The sequence below is a fragment of the Melanostigma gelatinosum genome (assembly GCF_949748355.1).
Source record: "Melanostigma gelatinosum genome assembly, chromosome: 15".
NCBI lineage: Eukaryota > Metazoa > Chordata > Actinopteri > Perciformes > Zoarcidae > Melanostigma > Melanostigma gelatinosum.
Window position 1 is genome coordinate 11,567,243 of NC_136648.1, and position 27,911 is coordinate 11,595,153.

The following is a 27,911-nucleotide window of genomic DNA, read 5'->3' on the forward strand; positions in this document are numbered from 1 at the left end:
TATCATTTGAGTCAAAGCTTTGAAGGTAGATAGCAGATGGATGCAGGTCTTTCCGTTGATGCAAAACAAAAGACGTGTAGAAATTCTTGACCGTTGGTCTGTTTCGTGGTGGGCCCAGCTTTTAATGAAGCTCTAAAACACAAGAGGAGCCTGTAAAGAGTGTTGCTTGTTATTTCCCATTGCATCTGAGATCTGACACAATGTCGAAAGTGAGATTTTGCATCCTGTTTACCATCAAACATTTGAAGCGTCTCCAGCTTCGCAGGCTGCAGTGGCTTCTCACGAGAGAAAACACTCGCAGCCCCCCATCTCAGCCCAGCTGGATGTAGTGTTTTTCACTGCTGCATCTTCAGAATGATGCAAAATGGCAGCAAACCTAAAGGAAAATATCTCATTATGGTATTACAGGCCATTAAGTGATGGTAAATCAGCTGCAACAGTCCTTCAAAGAGGTTTTAATGAGTGTGCTTGGTGGAGGGGGAAAACGGAGGAAGTGATGGCAGAATGACAGGCGCTTTTTATTTCATGGCTGCCGGTTGCTCGTCAGTGACCAGGCAATCTGCGGTTCAACGTCAAATCCCTACACCCCCCCAAAGTGATCCCCACGATTACCGAGAGATTAACAGCGGCTCGGCCGTTATACTGGATGTACATAATCACGCACGAACACCAGCCAAGACAAGACACACGCACAACACACACATAGGCACCAAATGCATAACCATACGCACTTGCACACACACACACACCACTCTCACCCACAGATCTGCTGGATTGGCAGTGATTTGTCAGATTTAGCTGCATCTACTTGCCTTCTGAATGCACCAGTCAGTTCTCTTCCAAGCTCAAAGCACTCATTTGCCATCCTGTCCAAAGCAAGTTTAATGCCTCCAATTACGGGGGGTCTGCAAGCAGGCAGATTTGGAGCGAGGAGGCTTGGCATGAGAGTTTGCTACGCATCAGGGCCTTTTAACAGAGTAGTGATTTGCTGCTGCTGGTGCCGAAGCTGCCTGTGCCGGCTCATCAATGGAAAACTACCCTCTTTGTGGCGAAGCGCATGCAGCAGTAAGCCGTAACTGTGGGGAGAAACACAAAAAAGAAATCAGGCTTTTTAACGACTCGGGACCGGCTCTTCTCCGCGCTCGCTGTGGAGGAATTTCTGCATCTCTGCACCGCAAGCACAAATGGAAATCAAAGTCTTTTCAGCATCATTTTTATGTAAAATGTGCTGTATTTTAATTGAATATTATAAGGTACTGCACAGCAGAAAGTGATGGTTGAAATGAAATGAAGGAAACACTGACAACACAGCTGCAGTGATGCTTGCGACATAACAAGTGATATGGTGCATCATATGACAGTGAAGGGGAAAACTTTTTATGATCTATTTTTTACTCAAATCAGCTTTGATTTGACATTGACGGTGAAGTGTTTTGAGTTCATCCATATTTAAGGTGAACTGTAACGTCTCAAAGAGGCAGATGTCATTGATCGATGTTGATATCATTGATAACATGTAGCAGAATCAGAGACCTAGAATCTCCATGAAACTCAACCTCTGCTCTCACTGTCAGCTCTCTTCATGGCATGAAACATTCACGATTGCACTTGAGCTTCACCCGGACAACTAAAAACTGTGCTCATGCATGATATATGTTGCTCAATTAAACCCACTGAAGACGCTGATTCGGTTTTTTTTTATTCCCAGTTTTCCCATGATTTTTCAGTAAATCTATAATTCAGAAAAAAAGCCACAAATTACGAGTTATTCTTCTGTTTTAATCCAAATTAACGGATTGCATTTACCATTCCTTATAACCAGATTATTGTAATCTTGTTAAAGATAATCCGTTACTCCCTAACTCTGGTCTTCAAGTATTATATCTGAGCATTTCAGCAACGCAGCTGACACTAAATGCATCTGTAATCTTTAGAGCAGCATCGTGTCGAATGGAAAGTATAAATGGGGAGCTGCAAAACATCTCATTACAGAGATACTCAATTTTACCCTCAAATGATTTGTTCACATTTAATTAAGAACACTGCAACACAGGAACACCCTTACACACACCCACACACACACACACACACACACACACACACACACACACAGGTCTGCGGTGGTAAATAATGCCTCGCCTTTGCCTTTACCTCCCAGCACTTTCCTCATGAAAGCCCTCAGTGTTGCAGGCACTGATGATTAGCATGACAGTGCACTTTGTGCTCAGAGAGGCTTCCCTATACCACCTCGTGTGTGTGGCTCTCTTGCAGTGTGTGATCCAACAAATGGCCTCTGAAGCCCCGGACAATGATTAACGTGTGTCGGTACCCTGTTGGGTTTGAAGGACAGTATTATTGAAATAGAATTACTTAAATGAAGTACAAGTACCTCAAAACTGTACTCGGTACATGAGTAAATGTACATTCCTCGACTGGGTTTTACACTTTGGTTTTTGTGCAGATTAAACTAACCAGATATAACGTGTAAATCAGTGAGCAGATGGATTTTGTTACTGTTGGATTGGGCCATGCTAGCTGTTTCCCCCTGTGTCTCTTTTGTGCTAAGCTAAGCTAATTGTTCTGCAGGCTCTGCCTACATATTCACCCTATACCTGACATGTGGCGTCATTCTTTTCACATAACACTCTCCAAGAAAATGAATAAGCTTACGTCATAAAATCTCAGACTGCTCTTCACCGTGACTCTGACGGAGTGAAGAGGTGACATTGCACAGCTGAGTTTTGTGTGTTGACTGCACCGCCATGTTGCCATGAGGTGGAAAAAGAAACACTGTGACATTCTCCATTGTACACTGTAAAAGATTTAACAAAATAGAGCCTGGCGCAGCATCTGAAGGACCACATCTGAGTGCCAGGGTGTGTTTCAAAGCACCAAAGCAGCGAGCTCTTGGTGAAAAGAGGGGCCAACAGAGATCATTAGCATGCATGTGAATGGGTTCGAAAGAATGAACAGATTATGCATTTGGATGTTTGCTGATGAGATAGAGGGGCTTGGAACCCCTCAACCCAGTTTGAATGACAAATCCCCACCAGGGGAGGGGAAGGGCCTCGGATAGAGAAGATCTAGAGGAGACAGACTTTAGGCTTTTGAGTAAACATAGTGGGGGGGGGGGGGGTGATGCCGTGGTCTCAGAGCAGATGTCAAAGAAAAGAAAAGAAGACCAAAGAGATCGGTGGATTCTGAGCTTCACTCCTATCTTTCTAAATCTGCAAAGTATCTGTGTGGAGCATCGGGGCTACCAGTCAATGTTTTGAGAGGTTGTTTTCAGAGCCCCCTTTGTTGTGGCCTGTGGAGCGTGTTAGCAACAAGGCTGCGAGTGAGAAGGCTGGCTGGCTGGCTGGCTTCAGGGACTCTCCTCTACATGTGGACGGCTTTACAGTTCACTGGAAAGATGAGGAGAGACAAGGAACAAAAGCACTTCCTCCCCGTCCGAGCTGAGAGCAGCGACGAGCCAGCTCGTCCTGTTAACAGGGTCAACGCCGCTGATGTCGACAGTGATGTGTGTCACCGCAGGTTTGTAATTAAATGGGAGGAGAGTGTTTGACTGAGATGCAGCGTGATCTCTTTTTGTCTATATCACAGAGACATGAGACACAAACACACACACACACACACACACACACACACACACACAGATTGTTATCGCCTGAAACTACCTGTATATTCGAAATAAATGGCCTGCCAAGCATTTGATGGGTTGGCTAGAAATCCCAAATGCTTATAGTGCCGTGGCTGCTTTCAAGTAATCATCCCCATGGTAACATCTGACACCAGCTATTCATCATGCAGCCCATATAAACTCCAGCATACTCACAACAACACGTCACACCGTCAACTTTTCATACCCGCTGCACACAAAACATGTCTGTGCGTGATGATACGTTCAAAATCCAATCCCCTAATTAAGGTTTAGCTGCGTGTCTGCAGTGTGTGTGTGTGTGTGTGTGTGCACGTGTTGCGTTGCATCATGCACTCCCCATGCATTCATTGTCAGTCGTTAGAGTTAATATGACAGGTTAAAGTGAATTCGTTAAGATGGCACTGACTCTAATGTGTTGCTGTATTTTATATCAGCCAGTCGAGTGTGCAGCGGATGAACGTTCAGGAATCAAAGCTTCATATTTCGCACTGACACATGCAGAAATGGAAATGATTTGGCTTTAATTCAAGATGACTAGATGAGGATGCACACGTAGCACAGATAGTCCGACTGTATGTAGCTGTTTTTTTGTTTTGTTTTCTTCTCACTCTCGCTGCGTTTTCACCATCTGTCAGTGATATTGATGTTTCTCACAGAGGGCCACAGGGCTCAGGATGGAGGAAAAGAGTGAGAGTGAGGAAATATTTGCAGGACGTAGTCATACACATCTTCTCATCACTACTTTAAAGTCTGAGGCACACGGAGAGACCGCGGGCTTTATATCGATGGACTGCAATCAATTTTAGTCGGTGGTGAAAGAAGTGATCAGATATTTTACTCTAGGGTCGTAGTATGTTCACTACATGTTAAAGTATACGTTACACTCGGAGTTGTTGGAGGAGAGAAGGGGACAGAAGGGGAAAATGATGAAACAAAAACATAGGATTAGTTGGCGCATCACCGCGTTAGCCATGTACCCGTTGTGTCTCTGGTCCAAACTAAAAAATATCAGCAACTATTCGGTGGATTGCCATAAAGTTTTGTACAGAGCTTCATGTCATTCCTACTTTGTGTCGTGTCACTGGAGAGATGATGTAGTATCTGTGAACTGCAGAGCTCTGCGTCGTGGCTTTGTTCGTAGATAGTGTACATGCCATGGACACTACTTTTTAATTCCACTGTGGAATGTTTTGTGCACATTATAGTAGAAACATTTTCACACTCAGACACACGTTGCACACTGTAGAGCGCTACATAGGCAGTGATTTCGGACACACTGAGCCTGCTGAACATGAGCATGTTTCCACTATCGTCGTCTAGCTGCTAGCACGGCTTCAGACTCATGGCCTCGTTTGACTCTAGATGTCAAATGCTTACAAAGTATTTCAAAGTCCTAATTCGGCACAAAGGGTGTTGCCTTTTAAAGGGTTCGTCAAGCTGAAATATTGCAGTTCATTGTTTTTGCTTTAGCTTCAAAGAGTGGAGGAGAAGAAAGCCGTGCTCTCGGCTGCTCGAAGGTTCGCTATCTGTGGACTGCAGATCATGAGGTGGTATCTGTTCGCTGGAAGAGAGCAGTCCAGCTGGACCGGATGCACCAGCCCGCGGAGGATCAGCATTTCATCCAGTCGAACATGTGGCATAAGGTTTTGTAAGGTACATCCTGAATTCCTCCAGGTTTAATGTCTCCATTAAAAAAAAAAAGATCAAAAGGGAGGGATTAGAGCAACATAACAGAGGTAAGTGTGGAGAGGAGTCTTCGCTAAACTCAAGAGCGCTTTTGATACAGCTCATCCCTGCCAAAACCGTAGCCATGGCAACAGTGGAGCGGGAAGTGTGCAGCATTGATAAGAGTGCGACAGGGGATGAAGGGGTTGAGAGATCATTTTGGAGAAGTCTGACCCTTCTGCCGAAGGGCCGTCGTCTTGTCTGGGAAATTAATACCATACGCAGATGGTGTGTAGAGATTGATGGTCTCGGTTCTCTCTGTGGTAGCAATTTAACACATATCATACTACAAAGTGTTAACTTCAGACACTAGTGAGGGTATTTTCACACTGTAAATGTCTGTGACTGGGTCTCTTCTTCAACTCCTTTAGGATTTATCTGCTGTGCCAAGCTTACTCTGCTTCACTTTGTTCGGGAAATATGCACAAAACTCCACTACCATGCCTGTAGCCGGGCATTAGCACGGTGCTACAGTGACGGATATCATCCAGAAATAGACGCTCAACATCAAGGGCTCCAGTTTAAGAAGGACGGGATCGCATAAGGTGTCAAATTAAACATCGACGCTGTGGCTCTTCCCTAATTTGTTAAAAAAAAAACACGCTCTTCTTGCATGTACGATTTTGTGTAAACAAGACTCGGAAAAGGACTTTCTGAAAACCCCTGGGAGTGTTTCATTTCCTCTCTTCATCTCTGAGCACATGAAGAGATGGAAAAGAGGAAGAGGATGAGCAATGTACAGTAGAAGGGCCTCCAGGCTGCCTCAGGGGCAGCATGCCGGATACAGCATGTGATTTCAAAAACAACGTTAGTTTTTGCACCACTGATTCAGGCAGAGTGTACTTAATTAGTAAAAATGGACACTAATTGAGCCCCAGCTGTATGTGGAGGGGGGAAAAAAAGTGAATCTCTATGCACACACCAACCCAAGAGCTCCAAGTCTCTCTGATCCTCTTCTCCCCCCCTGAGCTCCGTCTGTTCACTCACTGAGCGTAGCGGCTTGTTAGCACACTGGGAGATTTGTAAGGATAATGAAAAGTCGAGAGAAAATGGGAGATTCAGCTTGAAGAAGAGGGACTTCAGGAGGTTGCTTTACAACATGTTGTGCATGTGTTGCAGCAGCACTAAGGGAAATCTCCAATGTTCATGTTCAGTTATGTATTATTTACAAATGTGAACGTCAAACTCAAGATTGGACATTGCACTGTGCCTTTCATAACACACACAGATTGTTTTGCAGCGCGTTTTGTTTTTGAGTGTTGAGCAGAAAATATGATTTCAGGATCTCTCAGCCAGACTCAGATTCAGCGGCTGCAGACAAATGAACGAACTCACCAAACTTGAAAGCTGCCATTACTAAAACGTCAAAATGGGCTTTTCCCTATGCTAATGAAAATGTAAATTTCCACAAAAATATACACCATACAGCCCGAGGGCAAAGTAGAAACTGTTAAATACGATAAATGTGTCTTGTTATGTGCACAGGGAGGCTGCACGTTTGTGCACCGAACACAAATCTGTGGACATGTGTTGAATCAGTCAGTCTGCTGCTGTTACATCTGCAGCGTGTTTCATTTCACGTCATGCCTTTTTCTTGTGTTGTACGCAGTGTTCATGTTGTTGCCACACACAGATGCTCTCACACGTCACACAGAATGATCACGATAATTACAATCATTGCGTCGGAGTCACAGTTCATTACTTTTCAGACGTCTTGTCGTGTCTTGTTCTATGTAGCGGGATGTGTCACTTTCGACCAAATCAGCATCGTTTGTTACCAAACAATAAATTCACCACGGCATACGCTGTAGATCAAGAATATAACTGAGAACGTTGCCTCAAGTCTATTCATAAAAGCGTAAAAGAATTTGCCTTTTAGGTTTCATCTTCATTTTGCGCACACACCCGTCACACAGCTGCTGACATCTTAAGTGGGGTCAAACGGCTAATCCAATCAGCTCCCTGAGACTGCTTGATGCTTTTAAAATTATAATGCATGACATGTTCACGATTAATAATCTATTTAACTGCTACAAAAGGAAACTCAAATTAGCAATATGCCAGAAAGCCAATTAAATATCCCTCGGTGAATATAATCGAACTAATTTAACCGTTTACGATTATTTACAATCAGTATGTTGCGAAAGTTACACTGACAGATGCTCCTCTTCAGTACGCTTGTTGTTCATCCTTTCTGCTGTACTAAATGTGTGAGTGATGGTCAGTTCTCTTGGTGTTGATGGTTGATAGCCTGCAAGCTTCTCTTGGCAGGAACACAGACATTTTTCTATATGAAGTTAGACTCAGTGTAGTTAAAAAAAACCCCTCTTCTGTCAGCTTCCAAGAAAAGATATACTGCATGCTCTCTCATGAGTTTTCATGTCTTCATCTTGTCCTGGTCATCAAAGGGTTGGCAGGAATTCAGACTCCCTCTGATTTCAGGAGGACTGAAGAAGAAGAGACAGTCCTGCTGTTTCTGGTGTAAACAATCATGCTGAGAAAGAGCGACTGGAAGAAGAGCGACAACATGTGTGTGTGTGCAGATGTGTGTTAAGGTAACGAGAAAGAATACACAAGGTGGAGCTGTTTTAAAGCTGAGTAAATAATCATAAAGATCTTCAACGTTTGACCTCTATATGTTATATTTATGCTTGTAAATCATCTTAAAGGGGAATCCAATTTTTCAAATCACAAAGTTAATTTAGCAGTCGTGGGGAGTGCACAATGTGAAGTCTGAGAAAATAAGCCCGCTGATGTCGTGGTAGTCACCGGGGTTCTCCCACATTAGAGACTTCACATGTTTACCAGGGTTAGGGTCAACGGGTGCTGTTGTGTTGCATTCGGAAAAATGGAGGATCCAGTGGTTTGGGAGCTTGATCCAGACCAGGAAACCAGGAAGCAGAGTCAGTGTCATTTGAATCTTTTATTTTATGATTGAAGATTTGTCTCATCAACATACATTGGGAATAATCTAGAATTCAAAGTCTTGCTCAAGGACACTTCTTCACTAACTACCCTACAATTAATGGGCACCGACCATAACAACTTAGCCACAGCTGCCCCACAACCTGACTCCCTTAAACATTTGGGTACCGCAGTAATAGAGTGCTGCATGGATGACGTATTTTTGTCGACCAACCCCAGAAGTTAGCGTCGCACTGGTTCCCTCGACAAAACGGCAAAGGATTCCATTGGAGTTTAAAATATTGCAGAAAATAAGCTCTGTGGCAAACACACGTTTCTGGTACTTACATGTTTTGTTCAGCAAGATAAACCTCACAGACAAACACCACTACTACGACTTTTGAAGCGTGAATGCAATCGCCAGATGTAAAAAGCTGACATTGGCGCGTTAGAAAGGCTAAACACCTTCCAGAGGGATTTTTCACAACCTGGCAACCCAACTTGTTCTTATTAATGGCTAATAAGCTATAACTGATCGATAAAGCATTAGTAATCATCCTTTGTCTCTTTTCACTTGTATGCTTCATTATTCACACTCTTCACAGGCAGACATGCAGCATAGTGGAGAACAAAACGTTGATCAAATATCCTTTAATCCTTATGTGATGCATTATACCTGAACAGTACCAATCTCATGTATCCTTCTTAGAAGCGTAAAAAACGCAAGATTGAGGAACTTGTTTTCAAACCTTTTTGAAATACGTTAAGCTTCTATTTGAATTCTGTCTTAAAGCTGCAGCTGCCAGTTCAAGGACTAAGATGGGTCGACCTCCTGTCGACATGAAACACGCACCTTTTTCTCGAGTGATTTTCATTTGAGGACCTGAATTTAATCTCACTCAGGGAGCTTAAAGTCTGCACTTCATTTTTACAACATATCCCATGAACGTTACCAGTAGCCACCGCACGATCAAAACAAAATATGCAAGTTTATCAAAGTGAAGGGCACACTTGATTTAATTAGGAGGGAGATTTTTTCCACCGGTGCTGACTCATAATCGCCTTGTTTTTCCTCTGCTGTGCCTTCCTATTATTTTCTAACATACAGTAATGAAAGTCTGTGCTGATTGCAAGCACACTGGTGGATCATCTGCTCATTTTAACACATTAACATAGTTTGCAACAACTAGATGAGCTCTTGATGAAAGCGATTTGATTAGAGTGGTGGATGGTTATGAAGGCTAGAATACCTCAGCTAATTCTACTTAGAAGTGTTTTTATGATAGTCACTGATTGCGCTCCTAAAAACACCTTTTAACAGCGACACCAACACATGGTATCAATTTCACAAACCTCAAAAGGGTTTTGGTTGAAACAAAAACGTACTTTGAGTTAAGTAATATTATATTGACTTCCATCATATTCATAATACAGACACTGTGGCAGCATTGAGGTGTAGAGAGACGGACCTTCAACCACAGCACCCTGTTGGAAAGCATTTCAATTCCAATAAAATCAACCCTGAAAATGAAACAACCGAGGAGTGACGAGACTATCAGCTTGCTCCTGGCAACTAAAATGAATACATAGATGAGGCTGTGTTGCAGCCCTTTCAATCAATAATCCAGTAATCAAAGTGGAGGACTCTGAAATAAAAACGATCGCTCAAAGAGAGACAAATGATCATATTAGGATCCTGGTTTTGAACAAAATACCTGTACTACAGAATACACCAAAAGACAATTATGTCATAATATATTATAAAGGAAGTGTAGTGATGTATATTTGTTATTTTACACAAATCCAATGAAAAGACCGAAAACAACAACGCTTTAGTCCGTGACTGTTTCTGTGGATTTTTGTTCACACATCTACGTTCCTCAAGGATGAATTTGAATAACTTTGGTGATTCCTTCACTTTTTCGAGTGACATCATCAGGTCAGAATTTCCGTTTGTCCAATAGTTTAGCTTATGACGAAATACCTGTTTAATCTGAACAAAATGGGTTAAAATAGAAATCAATAATGTTGTAAACAATTGAACTACTGACTAAAGTTTGAACTTGCTTGTATTTCTATTATTATACAATATACTTTGCTTCCCCAAGAGAGTGAGGTTTATGTGTAAGATATGTGTTTCAATACTCTAATAGCGGCTAAGATCAACGAACAAGATAATGCAAATATTAATGCCGAATTTTAACTAGATCGTAACAAACCATTTTCAATTTGTTATTAATTTGCATTCAGTAAGCCATTACTTTGATGTGGTCATCATGTTGTACAACATAGGAGAACATTTTATGAAATATGACGAAAAGCAGAACAGAGACCATAAACCTGTTTGTAAATGCAGGTCGGGTCTTTCATCTTGTGAGGGGATCCAGTGCAGAAGATCCAATGGTTCCTGTAGATGGTGAGCCTCCCAGCCTGATGAACCCGTATCTACACTTTATGGCGGCTTTGATTTTTCCCACTGAACCAATCAACGGCGACAAACTGGTCACCAGTTTCCTTTAGAATCCTTTTTAAAATTGGACTCATTACTTACAAGGCTCTGCACGGCCAGGCGCCAGAATACATCAGTGAACTATTAACCCCCTGTCGTTCAAAAGGGCCACTTAGATCCGCTGGGTTAGGCCTGCTAGCTGTTCCAGAGTCCTGGTGGAGATATGAGGGTGATCGAGCGTTTGCTTTACTGGCACCTCCATCTCTGGAACAGTCTTCCAGTTAGTATCCGATCTGCTGACACTGTCTCCACTTTGAAATGCTGTCTGAAGACACATCTTTACCGACTTGCCTTTTCCCCTGACAATTCATTTTATTTATTTATTCATTTTTTAATATAGCTCTGTTGTTTTTAACAAACCACTTGATTTTAAGTTTATTTGAATACTTTCACCTGTCCTACCTTCTATGCTTTGGGATGATTCATCTGTACATTTATTTTATACGGTCTTTTAACTGTGTTTTTATTTCTTGATATTGTGTATTGGTAGTGATCTGCTGTCCATGGAAAGCACTTTGTGCTCCCAGCTTTAAAAGTGCTGTACAACTAAAATGATCAACATTATTATTTATTATAATTCCACCACAGTGTGTGATTTCAAAAGAGGCGTTGAACACAACTGCGTCATCGTGCTGCCGTGCCAGCTGTCCTCTTTCACATGTGCTCGGCTCTGTGACGACCTTTCACCTCCGTACATTTCATACAGAACAGCGAGGCGGAATAACAACAATGTCCTCGAACAGATTGATTTAAAGTGCCCAGTTTATATTTTTCATATCCATGTAAATGTTGTGATTGTTTTGGCATTGAGAGGCAAGTTAACTGAATTCACTTGTTGTGTTTACGGGTGTGTTCCTTCCGAACCCAGGCCGAGGCCGACGTACCCTGTGAAACTAATGGCATTCCTCTCAGCGCCAGCTCTACTTTTGCGTTTAGAGCTAATTAACAAATGCTAGCACGCTAACATGCTAAAGTAAGATGGTAAACATGACACCTTCTTAACATCAGCATGCTATCTTTGTCACTGTGTGTTTGCATGCCGATGTTAGCATTGAGCTCAAAGTACCATTGTGCGTAAGTACAGCCTCAGAGACGCCACCGTGGCTGTAGACTTTTAAGCTGCTTGTATGATTGTTGAATAGCTTTGTTTGGAAATGTTCCTTAAACAGCACGATACTGTAATGTTTTAGCAAATGTTACTTAAGCAGGAGTAAATAGAGCATGAGTTAAGGATTATCTTCAGCAGTGGATTGACACACATTTGGTGCTGCAGTGAGTATTTACAGCTGCAAGATATAAATAAACTGCAATATCCACGTTCAACTAATTTAATAGTGTAATAGTTTTTAATAACAAGGGAGATCTATGACGCAGAGGCATAAGATACATCAGGCTTTAGCTACACACATAATACTTGTTAGTAGGATGAATTCCCAGTTGTTTTTTATGGGATTTGTTGACAATAGAAAATCACCAGATTTATTCTTTAAGCATGTTAAGTTTTTTCTGCTTGAATCCTTTTAACGTTCAACATATATTTTCGTTCTTTGTGGGCAAAAGCCAACATGTTTGTTTTCTGAATTTATGTTTCACCGTTACTTCATATGAATCACAACCGGAGGCTGAAAACGCCCTCAGGGCCACGAACATGAAAACAGCAAGGTCAGTATTTACTCTGCCGTTGGTAATATAAAGCTCATCTCAGCACTAGTGTCTCCAATTACGACAGACCACTGGGCTCGCTGCTCTTCCTTAATAGCTTCCCTCACATCTGACACTCTTCATTTCACGTAATGAGAGTCTTCAAGATGTGAATAAAGGTATGCATACCATTTGGTACAAGGGCTTGAAAATAAGATACGCCTCGGGGCTCACTTCAAACAAGACAAAAATTACAGCTCAAGAAAAACTGTGGCTTCAAACCAGACATCTGTTCTTAGTCCCTCATTGGGGCTGAAAGGAAGCAGCCCGGGCCTCTGTGCCACGGAGCCTCTTGTCTAAATCTTTGCCAACTTGTCACCGTGGCCTCATTGACCAGAGAAACAGCGAGCCACTCAGCGTAATGGTACGGTCATCTGTTGGTTCATCTCTCAACTTGCAGCTAAAACCTTATAAAACAGAACATCAGAGCGGAGTGGAGGAGGAACAAAGAAGAAACCAAATCCCCGACTGGATTGACTCCTCGCTGTTAACACCGTAAAGTCACCTAATGTTTATTGCCTGTCCATTTGCAAGCAATCCAAAGAGAGGCTTTACTCTCCCAGGAAGCCTCAGAAAGCTCTTTAACGGCCCTTCCTGTGTTTTTATGGAGCCGGGCAGCAATTTACCATGTTTTAGTTTCTCTGCTACACCAACGAAGATGCAAGATTGCGATATGAGGCAGGAAATCAGCTTCAACTATCTGACCACGGAGACGGTTGCCATGCCTGCTGTATCTGTCTGAAACATCTCGACCTCATTCGTCAGCGCTCCACCCAGCTGGCCTCATGGAAGTCTGTCCAGCAGCTACAGTTCATCATAAACTGGGTTTAAAGTACATTATGCAATTAGCTTGCAATCTAAGGGCCTGTAATCGAGATATTTAAGTACACAATGAAACTGGAGGCTGGAAGAGACATCTGACTGCATCAACAACAGACAAGACGACAGGGTCAAAGAAAAGAAGTCTCTAGAAGCTCGCTGACTCCCGGATAAATACAGCCAAAGCCCCAGTTTATCTTTGAATTAACATATCATACACCAAGACAAACACGGCATCAATAATGCAACAGCAACATGCTACGATATTCATGTCAGATGAAATGATGGGGGAACTGTTTTAAACAAACGTCCGCCCCGGCTAGCGGGCAGGGCTGAGTTATTCAGTGTAAAGAAAGGGATAAATAGAGCCACGGGAAGAAGAGAGCAGCTGACGCCATTTGTGACTGTGGCCAAACGGGAGGGGACCGAGGGCCAACATTTTGTTTGTCGCGACGAACAAATGGTGACAAACGATGGCAAATTGGAGTGAAGGCCCCCCACTGAGCTATGGTCCCAATGGCCCAGAGGTGCGAGCTCGGGAGAATAGAGACGCACACACATGTATAAAGTTATCGAAATGTAATAAAGTTCAAGGCGCGGCGTGCATTTAGAAACACCCTCTCTTTAAATAATAAGATGGCAGAGAAAAGAGTCATTGGGAGACTGGAGACAACACACAAAGGATCCCTGACTATCTAATCCAATGTTTCACATGAAAGAGTTGAGCCTCTGCTCAGGACTAAAACAGCATTTGGCTTAATCCTATCAATCTATATGATAGAGACAGATGGAAAGTAAGTTCTCTGTGTCTCTGCCTCTGGGAAGAAAAAAATAAATCCCCCTCACCCCATACCTTTCCAGCCTCGTCCTTCGGGGTGAAGTGAAGCTCTCTGCGGTGAGCGGCAACCACAAAACTGTCATAAATAGATTCCGGGGGCCAGCTCCAGCCATGTACGAAAAGGTGTATATCATTTAATTGCCTGGATAAGACAACGATTTTTAATTTCCCCCGAGATCTTGGTTGCCAACTTTTGTTTTTACACCGCAGAGAAGGAGAACTCAGTGCAGTGCCAGGAATTTACAATGTTCTCTTTTCCATGGGCGATGCTGTGGGTTGCTTTTTTCTCTTTGGAGAGCTCCACAGATATTGGATTAATTATGGATGTTTAAATATCAGCCCTGATAAAAGATTCTTACTAGTCTATGAACCGTAGTGTGTCTGCACTCTGTCTCCTAAGACCTATGCTTTGGCACAGCTCTCTCTCTCTCTCTCTCTCTCTCTCTCTCTCTCTCTCTCTCTCTCTCTCTCTCTCTCTCTCTCTCTCTCTCTCTCCCTGTGCTTCCCCTGCCTCCCTCCTTCACACAGGCAGATCAATCTGCGACTTCAAACAAATCTCACAGCTTAATTGGCTCGAGAGTGAATGAAATCAGAGGTTACATTCCCAGATTTTGGGAGAGTGGGTGAAAAAGATTTCGAGCTTCTTTTGCAGCTGGAATTTGTTTCAAAATCAATCTCATGAAACCCCCTCATTGAATTTCACATCCATCAGAGGTCAGATTCATAACTCGGGGTGATGAAGGGGTTAATCCTCTAAGTGATATAATAAGAAACGTAATCCTTGATCTGAAGACGCTGTGTAAGATGGTGGAGATTGCAGATAAGAGCAGCCAAAGCTCCTTAAAAATAGCCTAGAACACAATATCAATCTGCCAGGAGATGTAACAAGCATTTGATGAATTGATTTAAATTTGATATGTCAATACTTTCCCTGATCATGTTTGTGTGTATGTGTGCGCGCCTTTGTTGGTCAAGCCTCTCCATCATCCATCAGTGTATTTATAGTGCATTTGTTGACAACAAAACAGCACTAAAGTGCCTGCAAAACAGACAAGACAAACATTTCATCTCAAAGCACTTGTGTGTCATTACATTCATTCATATGAGCATTAAAGTAAAGTGTCGAATGCGTTCTTCTAAGCAGCGAAACCCCGCGGAGCCTCTCTGCTCAGCAGGATTATAAATGAGATGGGATTTAATATTGATCCTCACATGACCTCCTATGAAGTTCTCATCATTTCATAATATTCTTCTCACATGCTGTTAATGGGATCAATGGGCTCCCACGTGTCCAGACGCACATAAACCTTGACCGTATTGCTGTCAGACAACAAACATGACCGCGCTTTTTCCACCGCCACGGGGGGGATGAAGGAGGGTGAACTGAAACGTGGGGGGGGGGGGGGGGGGGGTCGATTGTTTACTTGATTTGTTTCCTGCAGTCGATCGTAAACAACCGACAATGAGAAGAGTTTCTTATTTCGCATCATTTCTCCATGCAGCAGTTTGGACAGGCCTGAACCCACCCGTGAAAATGAGGCGTCTGTTTGAACTCTATTGCGTTTTGGCTCCATTGCGCATTGAGCTTTGCTGAGTAACGCCACCTTCAAAGGGCCAGACTGTGAAATATTGGATAATTTTACCTCTCACTGGAACGAAACCAGTTGATGAGCAAATGTACTGTCTGCTCTGAGGCTCTTTGGTGCTGCTGCAGGAAGGACAAAAAAAAAAAAAAAAACTCTCTCCCTTCGCAAAGCAACACCAGGTTCACAAGCAAACCACATACCTAAATGAGCCTGATAATTATCTGAATATATTTCCATTGCTATTACAATGGGCTGCAATCAATGAGCGAGGCTGCCTTAAACACAGCGCTCGTGCATCTCCCTCAGGCATTCATTTCACAGTGGCTCTCATATGAGTATGGGGGCGGATGGTCGGTGTGGGTGGAGGCAATTGATTCAATGTATCAGAGGCGATGCCAGGCGTGCGGAATACAAACATGATGGGATCTCTAAGAAATGCAGAGGGGAGCTACACCTGAGTGACTGTATACACGTGCAAACCCCCGAGCACCGCCGTCACATGTAATAAATCAAATCATTTGCCTTCCAGCCAGACAGCCGGCTTTTTGAATCTTAAGCAGCTTATCAGGAAGGGGACATGGAAGAATTGTGATTCATCGATACCGAGCCTCGCGCACACTGTCCCCTCTCTTTCTCTTTTCCCACTCCCCTGTCAGCTCATTAGTCGCACATCTCGATATCGCTATAAGGGGGTACATTCAAACCCACAGCATTATGCCAGCTCACACACTTAATACTGTGAATTGAATGAAAATAAATTGTCAGATTATTGTCGCAAATGTCCCCTCCCTTTGTGTGTCTGTGTAACAGAGTTAATGATTCCACTTGCCATCACTGGCCATTGGTTGCTAGTATTACTATATTATTTAAGTTATTGCTGATCCTTATCATTTTCATATTATTTCCTTGTTTAAATATCATTTACAACGTATCATTAGTTCCCCATGGAGACAAGTGGGTTGTGTGTAACAGCGCCCTCTGCTGGCTGCTTGCAGACTCTAGTGGTGCGCCCAGCTTTCATGAACGAGTCTGAAGCTGTTTTCATGGTCGGTTGACCTGTGACAATGTTGTGAAACATCTCATTCGATGTCTGATGTACATATATCACTTATATATATAGAGAGAGAGATATATATATATAGAGATGTCTAGAAGTCCCTTTTTGTACGTATAATTGTTTTAATTTATCATTTCTAGAGCAAATGGTTTTAACTGATTTAGCATTTAGCATTTAGCATGAGTAGCATGCTAACCACAGTTAGCTTAAGTATTTGTCCCTTTTGATTGAACAGTGTTCCGGAGCTTGTGACCACAACGTTGTCTGTGAGAGTCACTGAAGCTGTTCTGTCTTTTACCAGCTATATTCTGTCCGATGAATAAACGTCTGGTTGGAGCCATCAAAAGATATCGTGTCCTGAATTAAACACAACGCAACGGAGAGTACGCAACTGCTACATAGACACACACGGTATTGGACTTCAGCCACCTTGTCAATGGCATTCAGAAGTCAGGTTCTGAAGTCAGAAACGGTGAAACGGTAAATCTTTAACTCCGCTGGCAGGAGACCAACACGCTGACATCTAAAGGATTTTCTTTTAAATGAATTGCATTCATTGCATCCTGCACCACAGAAAATAAATGACATCCTGAATAAAAATATTCCTCTAAAATTAGATATCTTAATGATTTGTATGGATAAATCGTTCTGCACAAAGACTGGATGGCAGCCGGGAGCAGAAGAAAAAAGTGAATCATGGACTGAATATTGCTGGCCTGATTTCATCTCCCTTCCTATTCTTCAGTCGATGATAACTCATCTATCATCTCCGACCCATTAACAACCGTCCTCAGTCCGGCTACAGTAATGCCATCAGGAAGAGCAGAGCCCATCTCTGCCGTTAACATAATTGTTACACACTGGCTCCAGTCAGATGCTGTTCTCCTCTTTATGACCAATTACCGTTATCTTTGTTAGACGACAGCGTCAATCTGCTTTCATTGCAAGCAATGCAAAAAAAGTGAAATCAGGCCGGTAAAGTTCCCTTTGATGAAACGTAGATACATTTTACTAGTCATCCACTGCACAAATTAGTTTTTTGGGGGAGAAAAAATATCCCTATTTTATGTGAACAGTCAACTATCATTCTCATCCCCATCACAGATGTGTTTCTCCTTCAGTTCAATAAAAACAAGAATATTTAAATTTCTGCCTGTGTGTTGTGTGTGTTGGTTTTTAGCCTGGTGAAACCTGTAAAACTGGTCCTAACACGTCAGCTTCCTTTTTGCCCGTTTACACCATAAAATGTACGCGTGTCCATTATTGGCAGTGAGTATTAATGAATAGAATTAACACTGACAGTCATTGAGCATGGTACTGTCCCAATAAGCGGTCTAGCAGCATCAACTATGCTGCTTGAGAGATTCATGCTCACGCTTTTAAGCTCACAAGTTATCTCCATTTAAAGGCAGAAAAATAATCAAATTTATGTTTCCTTTTCGTGGCACTGCGCCACATTGGCTCTGTTTCCTGAAAAGCTGTTCTCATCCAGAAGCCAGCTCCTTGTTTGATTTATCAGAAAGATGTCGCACATGTGTAAAATTCAAAGTATAAGTGGGCGGGTGTGAGGGACAAAAATACTTTGTGTTGCAACAATATGCAGAGAGATAAACTCAGGCTTGGTGTATTCTGGACCTAACAACGGTCGACGAGCAGACTTGGATATAACAGACAAAAATGTTGTTCAGTGTTGACAGTTCAGTTCATTGTACAGCAGCAAGCATACTAACAGACTGAGCCATTTAAAGTCAGCTACAACACTACAACCACGACCAGCAACTAGGGTTGCCACTCTCCAATTACCCCCCCCCCCTCACAAAACTTCAAAGTGACAAACTTCTGTCCATGCTTCAAATAAATAATAGTTGGCTCCTGCATCAAATGGTTGTTCTGTGTATCTTTAAAATTGCATAACTTGTGCTTCTGTGCCTACCTTTGGTATATTTCACATGAAAGCCCAATGCCCTCTGACTCTTCTATTTATGTCCTTGGGGGGTTGTGTGCCGCCTCTATAGGCTGATACAGAAGCTGAGTCGAAGCACAGTTGACTGCACAGATCTTGTGTATGAAAGCAGGATCATCACGATGTAGAGGAGAAGTGGTTTGTCTGGTACCACGCAGAAAAACCTTTTTCATGAATTATATAACAAAGCCTTAATGCAATCTCTTTAAGAGCCCTAAAACATATTTATTAGCTTTCTTACTATTAGCGATTGGGGTCCTACATAAACGCACCATTTTCTGCCAAAGGTTTAATGCTTTTGTGTATTTCACATCAAAGATTTCTTTAATACATTTTTCTCTGAGCTCTCTTTTGCTGGTTAAAAGCAGGCAGATATTTGTAAGAAAAAAAGTGGTTACTTCTGTATATCAATCACAATTTTTCAACATTTGAATGATTGGTCACCATCAATCAAATCTGATCAAACCACACCCACACAAACCTGATTGACTGAGCTTTTACCTGTTAAACTCTGCATCAATAAAACTGAAATATAACATTACATTGGTTTCTTATTCAGTCTTATTTATAGTGAAAAACTTATAATTTCAAGCCAAGTTTTCAGGGGCTTTGAGACACCATCCATGTAATTGCAATGTAATTTGCTGCTCTTCACTGCATTCTGTCTAAAAAATATGAAAAGGCGGGCCAGTGTGTTTGCTTCCTGTTTTATTTTTGGAACAAAACTATTGAAAAACGGATCAGTTACATGCTGAAATGTAGTGTGACATTAGCAATAGTCATAAAGTTTCAATTTGAATGCACGTTTTCAGGGGATTTAAACTGGTTGTGGCTATTTAGGTTGTGAAGGAGTTTCTTGAAGAACACAAGACAGAAATAATCAGGCTGGAAAAGCGAGCTTGTACAAACAGAGTAAATTGAGAAAAATTCTTTTTTTTGCACCCTGTTATCTCCCTTAAAATGTCAAGTACCTGAATGCGCTGATGAGAGCATGAAAGTATTTATATATCCTTGAGTCCCAAAGATTAAAATTTCCATTTCAGGCGAAAAAGCCTCTGGAAAACCAAATATCACATGCTGAGTGTAGAAAACTGGAAAAGGTTACTGAGCCTTATCTGCAATTATGCAAAAACACAGACATTGGCCAAAAAACCATATACGTTGGTACAAAGGAAATCTACAATGCCTTGATGTTGCTTACAGCGTTCTCCTCTCATGTGTGTAGCATACAGCACATCCCAGAGGAGAATATAGCCACGAACAGCTGACGATTCACAAGTCACACCATGTCATGTTTTGAATTATGAATAGAGGCAATTCAACTTTAAATCCCCCCAAAGTGAAACGATAGAGCTGCCTAATTAGCAAGTATTTGTCCTATTTGGTTTTAATTCATGAGCTCCTCATTTGCACATTCGATATACAGGAATATTTTCAGATAATATCTATCCGCTTCAGTCACATCCAAGGCTCTGTATGAACACTGGAAATGCTGCTTCACTCCACAACTACAAATAAATATGAAGAATTCTCTAAAGCTTCACTTTATTTGACCCTCTTCTTCTATCAGCCACACTGACATGGAGCACTTCTGCACCCATTGTGTCAATTGTTTCATTTCTTTTTTAGAGGAAGAAAGACTCGGGACAAGAAATGAAAAATTTGGTGCGTGGGTCACATGAAGGAAAACAAAAAAAAAGCTGCTCTCTTATCTTTTCATCAACACCTGGGAATATAAATAGTTCAGTTTAAAAATAATGGCTTTCATCTTCAATTAGGCCTCTGAATATTCAATATGGGAGCAATGGTGCCCCCTTGTGTAAAGGACAATGAATAGTCTGATATGCATTGAAGATGGGTTCTCATAACATCTGATTGCTGAGAGGTTGTACAAAGTGCTTGTACCTGTGTGATCACCTCTCTGGCAGGTTCTGTGGTACAGTACGGGTTTTGAACATTTTGAATCCACACTCATGCAGTTTCCTCTGCAGTAAACTTGTATTGACTCTCTCAGAAGGGAAGGGCACTCCCTCTGTCTCTCTTCAGCCTCTCGGGCTCTCCACACAGACTGCAGCTCTATCCTCCGCTGTCAGAGCTCTGGGCGCTCTGCACGGCCCTGGGCTCGGTCAGGCGGTCGTAGGACAGCGCTGTCATAACCTGAGAAAATGAACAGCGTGATATGGCTTTAGAGAATAGAGAGCACCGAGTAATAAGCAGAGGCTATGAAAGACATGCTGAGATCAGGATGTTACTGGCAAGTAGCCACTGGTTATTTTCTGTTTGGGTAAGTGAAAAAAAGCGTTGGATGGATTCTAATAGAGAAGACACATCATGTACCGAGTGGTGTAGGAAAGAAGAAGCACTGTGTTAAAAGCATTCACTATGTCAATTCCAGCTCATTGAGAACAGAAATATTGTTTACACGTTGGTATTTGTATGGATTAAACTAAATATAACATGTTAATCCTCGAGCTTTAGAGGTGCTGGTAGATGAATTTTAAATAAGAAGCTGCAGCTTAGATAGCAGCTGACATTTAGCCCGGCTCTGTTAACACAATATATATTGTTGATGGAACCACGCAACTTTTTTTTATACTTCAGCCGTTGTATGGTTCAAACAAATGAAACAAATAGTGAGCTTTAGGTGGATTTTGTTCATTATTGATCTTCTCAAATGCTCTCTTCCAGACAGCCATGAAGCATATTCCTCACTGTTGCTGTAAGATTTAAATATTTTCAGATGCTTTAAACAAAGGTTAAGGATGCTTAGGTGGTTGTATAGGAATTTCTTAAAGAACACAAGACAGCTTGCCAATATCAGTGTTAGCGCTAAGCTAAGCTAACCAGCTGGTGGCTTCAACTATTCAAACACGAGAATCGTTTCATCATCAGTTTGACGCCATTAATGAGCTGTGCTGTACTTACTGTGATCATTATGAGAAGAGCTAGCATCATGCCCAGCATTATGTACAAATTGTTGGTCAGTCCTCCAGCCCACAAAGGACCCAAGATGGTGGCCAAGCCCCCGACTGAGCGTCTGACACCTTGGCTGAATCCTTTTGGTGAGGCGTCACAAAATAACGACAAAGTTATTGATTTCAAACATTGAAATATGGCAAGTTAAAAAAAAAAAGAAGCATGTACTGCTGTTTCTTTGCATCGCATATGCTGAGCAGCAATCTGCTGTTTGAAGATGTTGAATCGTGCAAACAGCAAACAGCCGTAAAGCAAGCCAACCTTGTGTTTTCTCTGCTGTGACTTTGGAGAAGAGAGACACCTGAGACACGGCCACGAAGGGAAGCCCCAGCAGCTGCAGAAACACTCCGATGATGAAGCTCGACAGCTCCCATCCATATCCACCTGCAGCATCGGAAAGAAAACACCCTGGTATTCGGCCCGTCGAATTATAGTCGTCTGCCCTCATCGTGGAACATATCATGAAACAATTACATTTACTGACTGTAATCTAACTCCACCTCTCACGTACATTAAATTAATATATATTAGTAGATCTCTTAGCTGTTCAATTATAGTTTTTTTCTTTCTAACGCGTGGTGGTGAGGACTCAATGCCTGCGTCAGATCATACTTTAGTTGTCCATCCCTTCCCTCGGTTTTTAAGTTCCTTCCACAAATGGGTTGGCACCACCAGCGATGGCTCTATCTGCGAGCTAAACCACTGCCAAGCTGGCAGCCACGAGATATTTGTTCTCTGCTGCTTTGCAACATGCACATGTTTGTGTGAATATGTGCCCACTCCACTGTTGGATGTTCCTTTCTGTAATCAAATGATCGAAATTAAATTTCACCAATCAAAAGTTCTTCTCCGTGGTCCAAGAAAAACACATTTCTCATCCGGTATCTGCCTTTAAGGTTTCATTTCTTTGTTTGGTTGTTTTAACTGTAACTGTAACAAATAGCAAACAAAATTAGGATATGCTCTAACAAATAGCATTTTTGTCGAATTAGATTACTGTAATCCTTTTATATGGACTCAGGCACTCCCCAGCTCCAGCACCTGTCACTTGTAATCAGAGCGATAAACGTGACGAACTGCAACAGTCGCGGGCCAACATGAACATACAGGATCCGGCTTGCCTGTACGATCTCCTGAATGATATCATTTACAGGACACATTCAATTCAGCTAGTGTGTAACCCGATATGCACACTACGCCAACACCAGTCTCACAGAAAGGGTTTGGCACAGACCACGGCGCTTTTTTAGGACCGTGTGCGCCTTTGCATTTGTGTTTGTACAGGTTGGCACCTCGGGGGTTGCAGAGGAAGACGAGGCACCAGATACAAGCGATGCAGCAGATGACCAGGCCCACGGCCAGGACGACGCGGTCCGCCACCCTCCCGCTCAGCCAGCGCACGAAGAAGAAGCCCAGGATGACCTCCACCCCGCACAGGCTGTACATCAGGCTGTTGCTCAGCTCGCCAAAGCTGAAGAGGCGCTGCGTCAAAGGAGTCACCATGGTCTGAGGGGTTTTAAGAATGTACGTAAGGTCAGTCAGTTAGAGGAAGTGATTCAGTCAGAGGTAGAGGAGCAGAAACATGCACCTTTTAACTCCTTCAAAGGCTCCATTCACTCCAGATCAAAAGAATGATTCTGTTTTGATGTTGAAGTGATTGTCCAGGTCAGCACAACATGACTATTCAGTGGCCACATTTGAATGACAATATGAAAAAGACCTCTTCGTGTTTCAGGTCGGGGACACAAGACTGATTTTGTGCACTCCCTACATCAGTTATATGCTGAGTGTTAAGGGATACTTGATTATTTTCTGAAAGTAACAGCAGGTCTTTGCAAGCAAGGCTTAGATTGATGCAGTGTGGATGAGACCCGGGGTAAAATCGTGTGACACCGTGTGAAATGCTTGGGAAAGCCGGCTGATGGTTCTCAACGGTAGCTGCTCTCACCTCCAGCGCTGTCTGATTGAAGAGAGTGATGAACTGAGCCGTGAGGAGAACAACCACCTCCTCTCTCAGGAGCTCTGCAGAGTGAAAGACAAGGGAGGGAGAGAGAGAGAGAGAGAGAGAGAGAGAGAGAGAGAGAGAGAGAGAGAGAGAGAGATACTGAACACCAGAGAAAATGAGGAGAAAATCATATGACAAGCTCAAGTGGTGCCATTGAATTGAATCAACGGGCATTGAATCAACGGGCAAGTTTGGCTGAAATAAAGTTGAAGAAAACGTATTCATCTGAAGGTAATCTTAAAACTGAAAGAGGCAGTGATGAATCCTGGCTGCCAAAAAAACTGTCTTTTTCTAGAGATAAGTGAGGGTTCTGCTTTTTTCTGAAACATGATCACGTGATCACAACAAGGAATATATATATATAGAGACAGATATACCGTATCTATATATAAATAAGGAATTCCAAATTTATACCAGCTTTTTCTGGAACAAAACAACCCTTATGGACTTGGAGAGGAGTAAAAATGAGCTGGGCTTGCTGCTAAATTTGGAAGTGCGTGCCAGATGGCTGGTGGAATGGCTGGATATTACAGTGTGTGATCTACTGTGGTTCAGTTCTCTCTGTTCAATGTTTTTAGAATTATCGACATGAGTTTATTTTTGTGAACTACTGCATTACAGTATGCAACATAGTTCAATTCAAGACGATGATCTCAAACCACTTCACCTCAGTGTGTATGTGTTTCACTGAGTATTGTCCTCTTGGTGTCATTATGCGTGCTTTTTGTCATCATTGCTATGATGGGAACCTCAATGATTTTCGAGGCTGAAATAAATGTTTGAATTAATTAATTCACTGTAAAAGCAAACAGACACTCCCATGTGCAAAAGCTGCAGACATCCTCCACCTTCGCTCATGAGGTGTTGTCGATTTTCTTCAAATTTAAAAAAAGGAATCAATCAGAAAAATATTGATCACATTCTGTCTCCATTTCATCCACAAGTCAACCACAGCAACCCGGTCAATGAAAAAACAAAAGCTACTGTCCATTCCTTTGGCATATCCTCAAAGAGTGAGAGAATTGATTTGAAGGTTGGACACACACACACACACACGCACACACACACGCACACACACACAGACCAACACACACAAACAACGTAAAGAAAGAGTTAATCAATAACGGCAGACAATATCTGCTTGCATCCCATGTAAACCTACTATGACACTAATCCAATAGGACAACTGCCATCATACATATACATGCACACTCATAACATAATCCAGACACACACACACACACACACACACACACACACACACACACACACACACAAGTCCAATCAATATACAGGGAATGTGATCCGACATGCCACACAGATCTCCTCAGAGAGACCTGAAGAATGGAAAGTGTGTGTGTGTGTGTGTGTGCATGCAAGGAAATCAATAGAGCTGATACAAAACATGTGCATTGGCAGTGACACCTCTTCCTACCTGAATCCCACAAATAAGGCAGAGGAAAGATGACGGTCATTGTTTGGAACAGGCAGTCAAAGCTGCTCGCTCACCTCTGCCGGCGCTGAAGCCTTTGAAGGGTTTCAAGAGAGTCGAGGCACCGTGGACGGGCTGCGTCCCAGACGAGGCGGAGGTCTCCAATTGGTCAGAGTTGACAGCTCTGTAGGTGGGCAGCGGCTCCTCCTCGGACCCCATCAGCAGCGCCTCCTCCTCATCATCATCCTCTTCCTTCATCTCCACCATCGCCATGCCCTCCTCTGAGCTGATGGGTGGTACATCCCAGTATAGAGCCAGGACGACAAACTGGACCAGCACCCACAACATGCACATGAAGATCTGAGAGTAAAGGAGGAAAAAGATTAAACATCCTCAAATATTTACGTCTTTTCACAACATCAAAATCCAAGAAAACTCTCAGGAGAGATAAAGCGTTGGATGTATGAAGGAGAGTGTGGAAGACATCAAGTAACCTGGCACGGTGAAATATAGAGAGACATTATGTGGAACAATGGAATGTAAGAGCTTTGTCTCATCTCATTTAAGCTGCAACTGTTCTGCAGGTGTTTTATTCGGAGACTCGTGAGGTGGAAATAGATCGATTTCAGTTGATACGGGCCAGATTATTGCTGCAGGCATTTTTGTATTCTTCTACAAAGAAGATAAAAGAAGACGTGTCAGCCAGGAGGAGTGCAGAATGTGGAGCGACTATTTCTAAAGGTTGTTTCTGTATTCATGAGGCTTTCAGAGAACCTTAGATTACTGATTATCTGGATGCTGTTACCCCAGGAGATGTATATTTGTTCACAACAAAGGGCCCCAGTTTGAAATCACACAGCCGCAGGAACAGGTTGAACGCCGGCCCTGCAGAGAGACAGGAAGGAGAAGGAGTAAAAACAGAGGATGTGTGGAGACGGTAGCCTCCATCTTATTGAATGTCTCCCAAAACTGAACATCAAAGAAGACATCACATCGTCTCCCGTGATATTTCTCAGAAGACAGAGGAGGTGGAATGACCCCTCTTTCTGCGGTGAGATGAAGGGGGGGGGGGGGGGGGGGACTGACCCACAAGGAGGCCAGCTTGTCGACAGGCCATGACGGCTGCGAAGATGCCAGCGCGCTCCTCTGGCTTCGTGCTCCGAGTCAGGAAACCAAAGATGGAGGAGCCCGCTCCTGCGCCGACACCTGAGAAGGAAACACACAGCGTGCTGATGCAGTACATGCTTTGGCTGTTATTTCATGACATGCATGCATGTGAGCGGGAGTGCGTCACCTGTTACAAGACGACTGGATAGCAACAGCCACTTTGAGTATCCAATAAAATACATGAAGTTACCTGAGGACAGATAAAGATGAAAATCATGCTGATAAATGCGTCTCCAGTGTGACACAAACGCTTCACTTAATGTGACTGAAATACCAGCAGCAAAAGAAAAACAACATGAAATATGCACAGACATTCCATGGTGCCCTGGTGGTGAAGCCATTTGACTTTTGTGTAAAGTAGTGTACAATTTACGACCACTAACTTGAAAGTAACTACCATCATGCATTGCACATTCAGGCTAACCAAAGGAAACATTTAGATGAAAGGAATTACCTGAAACATGGACCGTTTATAGTGCTTTACACAGAAGGTCTCTTAAGTATAGTGTAGTGAATAATGAATGAGCCCAAGTACGAGCTACAGTTTGAGTTTTACACAAGCACACAGTCATGCCAGTGGCTTCTGTAATCAGACTCGATGTGGTTTACCTTGTGGTTTGATTACTCACCGGCAATCTCAAAAAGATTGGAGAAAAGGATGACGGACTTTGTAGTTTGGTTCCGATCTGACCATAACCCAAAAAGTGGGCCTGTGAGCAGTCCGCTCAGACTGAAGGCAGACAGACCCAGACCCAGGAAGTAAGGGGGGGCCTCCAAAATCTGCAGATAACTCCATATTGTAGGCAGGATGACGGCTGAGACCACCAGAGAAGCACGGAGGAGGACGAGCGTGGAGGAAAAGGAGGGGAGATGTGTAAATGACGAGCCTTGTTTACTCACACAGAGAATAAATATATTCTGCGATGAGTGCCCAAAGCCAAAATGCCAGGCAGATTCTGCTCTAAAGAGGCCATTATCTCATGTCCTCAAGTCCATGAAGCTGTAATAATGAACTTACCGTACTCAATGCCGTTCAGCATGAATATCAATCCAATAGTAAGAAAAGTTAGATTCCTCTTTTGGAGATAATCCATCATGCTTAATGACTTGCTGCCTTTTATACGCCAACCTCTTGCTGCACATGTTGTTCAGAAATGTTGTTCAGCGGCATTATGGGATGACAGGAAACCCTGTGCCTTCAATTAGTCCAACTTGCTGCCCCCAATAGTCGGAGGAATGTGTCCCAACATTGTGAAGGTCATTTTTCGAACTTCCTAGAAACGGAAAACTGGGATCATACGAGGCTTCTCCTGCAGAAGAGGTTTCAGCAGGGTTGAGACCTGGAAGCAAAGGGCAGAATACATCAAAATCAGCAGCAGAAAACAACACAGTCCAGTGAGATTATCGCAGTAGTCCAGTTTCCATGAGCCATTTATGTTAAAGAGCAAATTCTCTTTGAGTCACGTCCGCAGCGCGGCACCACGCTGAGGGCCTCTCGGTCAGGGCAATGTCTCCGGTTACCAGGTGAGGTAAAGTACACAGAGCTTTATACATTTTTAATCTTGTTC

General features: G+C 42.8%; 1 protein-coding gene across 2 annotated transcripts; it reads right to left on the bottom strand.

The window, feature by feature from the left end:
* Positions 1-19,467: 19,467 nt before the first annotated feature.
* mfsd8l2 (major facilitator superfamily domain containing 8-like 2) lies at positions 19,468-27,440 on the bottom strand (the record flags this gene model as incomplete). 2 transcript variants are annotated; one of them, XM_079284446.1, is made up of 11 exons in its annotated part: positions 19,468-20,920; positions 21,689-21,819; positions 22,001-22,123; positions 23,032-23,245; positions 23,688-23,761; positions 25,254-25,536; positions 25,982-26,061; positions 26,263-26,382; positions 26,471-26,533; positions 26,973-27,158; positions 27,362-27,440. In XM_079284446.1, the coding sequence occupies 11 exons, from the start codon at positions 27,438-27,440 to the stop codon at positions 20,840-20,842; spliced, it is 1,434 nt and encodes a 477-aa protein (XP_079140572.1). In that variant the 3' UTR covers positions 19,468-20,839. The 2 variants fall into 2 exon arrangements, with proteins under 2 accessions (XP_079140572.1, XP_079140573.1); XM_079284447.1 differs by having other exon boundaries at positions 27,367-27,394.
* Between the last annotated feature and the right edge of the window lie 471 nt (positions 27,441-27,911).